At 37.7% G+C, this 7,983-nt stretch overlaps 1 protein-coding gene across 1 annotated transcript in view; it reads right to left on the bottom strand.

Annotated features, from left to right (window-relative positions):
- Window positions 1–218: 218 nt before the first annotated feature.
- The window catches only part of ELOVL4 (ELOVL fatty acid elongase 4), a 41,563-nt gene continuing 33,798 nt past the window's right edge, over window positions 219–7,983 (bottom strand). Inside the window, exons 4-6 of the mRNA XM_006898432.1 lie at window positions 6,161–6,332; window positions 3,830–3,957; window positions 219–494 (exon numbers count right to left, since the gene is read on the bottom strand). Coding sequence (XP_006898494.1) covers window positions 219–494; window positions 3,830–3,957; window positions 6,161–6,332 — 576 coding nt within the window. The remainder of the gene's footprint in view (window positions 495–3,829; window positions 3,958–6,160; window positions 6,333–7,983) is intronic.

Genomic DNA, 7,983 nt, shown 5'->3' with positions numbered 1-7,983 from the left:
TCAAGGCTAATAAAAAAATGTTTAAAATAAAAACTTCATAAATAAAACATCTGGGTACTGTATTTAACACTCTACTCATTCTAAAAGTACTAGTACATAGAACACATTTGCCTTTTCTTCTCCCCACCCCTGAACCCTCATTTGTTTCTGTTTTCCCTGAAATTTTGTATCAAATGGGAGTTTCCTCACTGTCAATAACAGTTAAGGCCCAGTGTAATTTACTCTCCTTTTGCTTTTCCATTTTTCTGCTTTTTTCCATTTTCTAGAACTAGCTGTTTTTCTGATTTGTTCACACCATTTGCAGAAACACCATTCACAGCTGTTTTTCCAGTTTTTGATTTCTTAGGCACGTTGTATGTCCGCACATAGAAGTTAAGAAAGAGGAATATGAAGCTGATGGCGTAGACAATCAGGGCCCAGTGCATCCATTTGGGGAATGGGCAGTCAGTCCAAAGAGACAACGCTGTGTGTCCAATGGTCACGTGGAACTGAACCTAAAATACAAACACAGCACAGGATATGTTTGATCTGAGCAGTATACCTTTCATAACCAAATTTCCTATTCAGCTATCCAACCTAAATCTTACTTCACTGCTCCAAGCTTAATTGTTCTCTGGCTCCCACAGCTGGCTGCTTCTCTTTCAGATCACAGTTCTAATGCCAGCTCCCACTGGCTTACTGACCACTTTAAATTTCATGCAATGGGACTCTTTCTCTATCAAATTAACCAAAGCCCTTTCTTGCCTATATAATTATTATGGATGTCTGAAATTGCCATTTAGTATTTGTTTACTGTCCATCTTCCCAGTAGAATAGAATTCCAAAGGGCAGAACTAGATCCAGTGTCTGGACTGGGTCTTTGTGGAAAAATGTTACATGAGAGAGGATGTCAATGACTAACATGAATAAAAGGGTAGAGATTTGATTCTACGGGAGGTGTCCCTGAAGGAAGGCCTGGTGACACACTCCTGAAAAATCAGCCATTGAAAACTCCTGGGAACAGAGTTGTACTTGGAGTCTCCCAAGATGTGAACTGACTAGATGGCCACTGATAGGTTTACCCTTCACAAAATTAACCTCCTATTTTTAAGACATTCTGAGGATGCTATTAAAATGCAAAAACTCACTGCCACTTAGTCAAAACCAACTCATACCTGTCATCCAGCAGACTTCCATAGACTGTAAAACTGCACAGAAGGAGGCTGTCCATCTTTCTCCCAAAAAGCCGATGGTGGACTCAAATCACCAGGGAGGCACCACCTTTTGGTCAACAGTTTTGACACCCCATCAAGTGCACTACCAGAGCTCCCTTAAAGACAGCAGTGTTGTTGCTGACTACCACTGAGTCGGAACCAACCCATAGCTGACCCTCCAGCAGGTTTTCAAAGGCAGTTAATTGCACACGAGGAGACTGCACATAATTCTCCAGGGGAGCGGCCTCTTGATAAATTTAGTCCTCAACACTTGTGTGTCTTTCATCCTCTCTCTGGGTTCATAGTGTTTCTGGAGGCAAGCTAATACGGGAGTGGATGCCACTCCTGCTTCCAAGCTTGTTTTAATCGGGGAGATCCACCCAACACTGTCTGCCATGGGTAACCAATCATTAACGCATTTGACACATCAGTGTCACGTTGTTCAGCCTCACAGCTACCACAAGTTACCACTGTATAGCAAGTGGACACACCAGGGCTATATAACCTAGAGGAATGTTTGAACAAAAACAATTAAAAAACTAGCCCAAGGGCCATAGGCCAGAGGGCCCTTCAGTACCTTAGCGTTCCAGCACGCCCAAATGCTGGCAAACTCTGGGCCAGAGACCTTCAGTCTGCTCTGCCAACCCCCACGTGGGGCAAAAAGAACATCACAAGCGCCCAGAGCCCTCCATATCTGCCGCTCCTAAATTTACTCCATATTAGTCAGAGATTTTTATTAAACAATGTTTTTAAATCTCCAAGGCAAGATCCAGATTTTAAGAGCTTTTGGTTTCACAATGATTCTTAGAACAGGCATCATTGGAAAAGGGTGTATAAATGGGCGTGACACAGAACAGGGTCCCACAAAAAGAGCCAGGCAAGCACTATAGCCCATCTCAAAAATATAATACAAATACTTCATATAATCTCTGTGACATTTCTTCATTTTTCAGGACCAGTAACTAATTAGCATAGAAAATAAAGTATACAAACTATGTAAACAGCTTGCACAAAAAGCCTAAAGAAATTTCCAGTAGCACATTAGCAATAAATGAATCCTTCACACCCAGCATTCCACAAAAGTTGTGTTTCCTGTTTAGTTGGCTGGCTGTTTGGCAACTTAAAACAAAAGATGGATAATATTTCCAAATGGGATTCCACTGATTAAACTAGGCACGTGTTATGATTAAAGCAAATTAAAATAAATTCCAAGGCTTGAAGAATAGTTAGTTAGTTTTAGATTCTCAGTTTGATTAGAGGCCAGTCCCTACTTCTGAATGTTGCACTGACACACCCTGATGCTGCAAGAAATCCTCTTCCAAGTTCTGCTGAAAACTGTCTGATCTAAAGACTGTTGCTGTTCAATGCTATTGAGTCGAGCACGACTCCCATCGACTCTATGAACCAAAGACCTAATGCCTTTCCATAACTATTGTTTCTCCAAATCCATGGAGTTTCCAGAGGCATGTGGTTGAGGAAGTGGATGCCACTCCTGCTTCCAAACCTGTTTTACAACTTGGAACACCACCAAACACTGTCCATATTGGGAAACCATTCTGGTATTTGATACCCCAATGGCACAAGGTTCAGCATCACAGAAAATCCAGATTCCTTCACACAGACATTGACAAAGAGTGATGTACAAAGTGGAAGAATGTTCCTCCAGATAGAAAAACACTAGTCTCATTTAGCAGTGGTTAAGGGTCATCAAATCGAATATGACTTATAGCGACCCTTGCACAAAAGACCTGAACTCTGTTCTATAACATCATTTCTGTATGTTAATAGAGTTTCCAGAGGCATCTAGTTTAGGGAGTGGATGTCATTCCTGCTTCCCAACCTGGATCAATCTGGAAACTCCTCCAAAAATTGTGCATGATGGGTAACCATTATGGTATTTGACATGCCTATGGCACAGTGTTTAGCATCACAGCAATTCCAAGTTGTTCAGTACAGCAAATGGACAAAAGATTGTTGTATCACTTAGAGGATGTTCATTATAAAATTAATAAATTTGGCCCGAGGGCTGCACCTGACTCTGTCCTCCAAGGCCTGGATTGTACCAAACTAAGATGTATTTTCTGGTTATTTCCCTCCTTTCAAGCCACCCCTTTCTTGGTTGTGTGCTTTCTTTTCAACTCTGATATAAAAATAAGATATAGGTTCTATTAACAAGGACTGAAAAAAACTGGAAAAGAAAGCATAAGTAAATACAAGATGAAGCAAGTATAAATGAAGAAAGGCAACAATAAAATTTTAAGCAAGTAAAACATCTGAGGAAAGAAGGTAATTTTTCTAGCAATTTATGAGCCTTCGGACTCAGTAGTGTACTGATTTAATAATCTATTTCATAGGTATTTTTAAAATATATATTCCTCTTTAAAATGATAAGTACCATACGAAATCTATAAATTGGGGGGAAAAAATGAAATGTCAACTATCCACCAGGTCTATAAGCAGGGAAGCTATGGTCAAGCAATTTCACCTGCTAAGTCTAGAGAAAGGTAATTGTATAAAATAAATTATGTAGAAAGTCAGTATTTTCCAGTTAATAAAACAAAAATATGTTCCAATTAATAAAAAAAAATTATTTCCACTGTTTCAACAGAAGAAACTCTATCAAGACTTTAACTTACCAGCTGCAACATGGTCAGGTATCGTTTCCACCAAAGATACTTCTGAATCCATGGGCCAAACGCAGTTAAGCCATAGTAAGAGTACATAATCACATGGATGAAGGAATTCATCTGGGCTCCAAAAAATGCTTTTGAGACACGAGAATTGAAAAATTCAGAAACGTTCACAAAGTCAGAAACTTTTTTAATCTAAATGAATCCTATTAATAACATTTAAAACAACAAACAAAATCTTGAATATAGATGGGCAATAAAAGATTTGTTACTAGTGGGAAAGTCTTCCCCTCAGATCAAGATAGGCATTTTAAAACTTTTTATTTGGGTTTTTATACTATAAATAAAAGTGTGTGTTGTTCAAGTAGAAAGAGCCTTCAATGTGGCAAGTTTCAAGTTTTCAAATGATGCACTACAGCAAAATAAAGCAAGCCGTAATCAAAGAGTCATTCAACAAAAGTGGGTGAGATAAACACTCTTAACAGTGGGCTTGACTATATCAGAAATCATGATGATGGCTGCTCAGGATACAGCAAGGCTCACATATCTGTCATTCACAGGCTTGTTATGTCATAGTTCAGGGAGCTCTGGTGGCCTAGTGGTAAGGAGCTATGCTGCAAACCCAAAGATATATAGGGTTCAAATCTGCTCTATAAAAGAAAGAAAGGCAATCTCCTGTGTAATTTACTGTCTCTGAAAACCCACTGGAGGGTCAGCCATGAGTCGGTTCTGACTTTAACAAATAACACGATAGTTGACTGACTGAGATCTATTATTCATGTAGTCTTCTTGATGGCATCTAACAGCAGCAACATTCTTGGGAGGAGAAAAAGCCCCAGTTAATAAAATTTTAAATAAATATCAATGTTCCTTTATTGTTTTTCTTATTGTTGTTAAATGAATTCTGACTCATAGTGACCCGGCAGGATACAGCAAGACTGCCCTACAGGGTTTCCAAGGCTGTAAATCTTTATGGAAGCAGACTGTTTAATCTCTCTGTCAAGGAGTGACTAAGGGGTTTATATTATTGACCTTTCTGCTAGCAGTCCAATGCTTAACACTCTCCTCCACCAGGGCTCCTCAGCTGTCATTAGGGGCAAATCTGTAGGCTCTTCTTCCTATGGGCCCTATGTACAACAAGATGAAACACCTCTCAGTCCTACACTACCCTCACAAACACTGCTGTGTGTGAGCCCACTGTTGGAGCCACTGTATCAATCTGTAAAGAGTGCTTCACTAAAGGCATATAACCTTGGAAGCCTTAAAAAGCAAGAGTCCTGCTCTGCCCACAGGATTGCTATGAGCAAGAATCAACTGGATGGCAGTGCACTGGGTTTGTGTTAAAGACTGGACAACTTATCTAGTATAAATTTACACAGGTCAGTCAGTTTAAATGACATCCTTTCTTTTCAGCATAAAAAGTACATCAAAGAAGATAAGTCATAAAAAGAAATCTTGTCATAATGTGATTTATGAGATTGTTTCAGATTTACTTCTTTCAAAATTAGTTTTACTTTCATTGTATTGTTTTTCATCGAGACTATAATTCTTTTTAAGTATGAATTCCTAAGTAGAAAACTGCCATAATATGACTATGGAAGAACAAGGTGAAATGCATTATAATGACCTGTACCCTGGAGCCCATCAGAGTAATGATTTGTGTCCAGCTCACCAATGCGAATCATTCTCAAGTTAAAAAAAATCTTCAAAGACTGAGGGACAGATTATGGGCAACCTTTACCCACGCATTTAACGGCCTCTGAAAACCCACCAGGGGCTCAGCTATGGGCCGGCTTCAACTTAATAGTACACAACAACATAACATTATGTAACAGAGCTGTATGAATTCCCTTTTGAGTAAGAAATAGCAGGATTGTCTTAGGCCTAATGTAGAGTGGACGTGGGCTCTGGGCTTGGACTGAAAATGCAACATTCAGGACAAAGGGCAGCTCTAGCTTAGTGCCCTTTGGGTCAGAACTGCTCCACATTAAAATAGAGCTTTGCCTATTTTCACTTGGCTAATGCTCATCTCTGGGGCAAATCTTTAAATGTTGAATGAGGCTAAAAGAAAAAAGCTAAAATTTTAATTTCTTCAAATTAAAAAAAAGAAAGAAAAAGAAATGAACAAAGAACAGAGAACAGTTAACACATTGCCACACACTTTTGTGCTTAGAAACACTTTTTTCCCCCAGATGTATTACTGTCATTTGCGGCAATGTGTTAACCATAAAATACGTTCAGAGAGAAACCAAGCCAAATCCCAGGCTCCCTTGTCTTCCCACCCAATACACTTACCACGTATTTTCATATATAAAAACAAGTTCTGAAAATGCTCACCTTGTCCCCCTGCCACCCACTTAATTCCAATCCACCACAATGTAAACATTGTACAATGATGATACACGTGAAGGAAAGAGACTTGGTTGTTTTTCTTCCTTAGGATAAAAAATACTGTGTCTAAATATTCAACTCCTTTAGAAACAAAGTACCACCACAGAGCAGCAGCTATCTGTGAAAAGACAGGAAAGGCAGGTTATAAATACCAGGCTGATGTTCTCGTACCCACGGTGTGGGTACCCACTCGTACCCACTATACGTGAGTATGAAATTATCTTCACTGCACAAAATGTACACAGCATTGGATGCTGTCATTTTTGGCTAAGGCAGTCTGAAAACTCAAGCATCTACCTGCAGGGAAGAAGTGGGAGGGAAAAGGAGCCGTATCTACAAGTGCCAACAATGCAGAAAAAATTCTCCATCTGTTAAATAACTGGAAGTCTCACAGTTTCAAACTACTGAAGGTAGATCTATAAATACATTCACATTGCTAAGATTTTCAGTTTGGTAGAAAAATGGAGACATTTATTTTGTAAAAATGGTTGTTAGTGCCCAGTCTACATTATTCCTGAGATACACTCATCAGCTGTCACTGTCTGCATTTTCTTGTGCTCAAGTATGCTGCAACCTAAGCAGTTGTGGTAGACTGCAAAATCTTGAAAATTATAGACAAAAAAATAAATAAAATGACAAATATTTCCTATTCTGAGGTCATAAATATAATCCAGCTTACACGCATACATCTTTTTTTCCCTGGGCTCTAATTAAGACACCAGATGGTACAGAAAGATTACATTACATTCTGAGATTAGTGATCCAGTGAGAGGTGACCTCTGCACAGGTTTTAAAATATTGTTCAAGGATCCTACTGTAAGAGTAACCTAAACTTAAGTTTTTATATGAAAAGTTTTCTATGATTAACTTCCCATGCACAAACAAGTAAAAAAAGAGGTGAATAACTGAATATCTGATTATAACATCTTTGTGTGAGGGGCTTGACACAGATTCATTCAAAGGCAAGTGAGATTTGTTACGTGGTTCAGAGCTGAAAGATCCCTTTCCTATTTTCTATATACATCTTGGATATTATAATTTTTGTTTTTCTTTGCTTTCTTTTTTGGTTTTGAAAAACAAAATTGCAATTTTAAAATGTGAGCAAAGGAAAAAAATACTATTTTATTTACATGTGGAATTATTCACTATACTTATATGGAAAATAACAGAAAATGGTAAAACTGGTTGACAACAGATATAAAATATTTAACTATACTACAACTTTAAACTATAATAATTTTAGCACAGTAAATGTTATGTAAGTTAACAAATTATGCCTTAGAATATTTTTCCTTAGTTTATGAACTGCATTAGCTGTATTAGTATTGACCACATCAAAATGACAAGTGATGTGTTTTGGCCACATAGCAGATAAATATAACAACAATTCTCTGAGCAAGATATTCATTCTTATGCATCTAGTATTTAACTACTAGTGTTATGAAAAACTAAATTTCTATGTTGAAACATAATAATGCATGATAATATCATATGATTACTATAATTCTTATAAAATGAGCCATTCTGAAATTTTTAAAACACTGGTTATGGGGAGGGAGAAGGAAGGGGAGAGAAAATGTACAACAATGAATAAATAAAATTACTGCATCTAAATTTTAACAAAATATACTCCATATATTTTGGTAAATTTTATCTTTTACTTTCAAGTGACCTATTAAAATGAAAACGTGGATAAAAAAGAATTCTAGAACTATTCATTATTGCTCCAACATAAAAATTGAAAAAGGATAAAATTCTGATCTGCTATG

This window comes from Elephantulus edwardii, unplaced genomic scaffold, assembly GCF_000299155.1.
Source record: "Elephantulus edwardii isolate Elephantulus edwardi_28Jun2011 unplaced genomic scaffold, EleEdw1.0 scaffold00229, whole genome shotgun sequence".
Taxonomy (NCBI): domain Eukaryota; kingdom Metazoa; phylum Chordata; class Mammalia; order Macroscelidea; family Macroscelididae; genus Elephantulus; species Elephantulus edwardii.
Note: the sequence above shows the minus strand (reverse complement) of the source record. Positions and strands in the feature narration are given on the sequence as shown.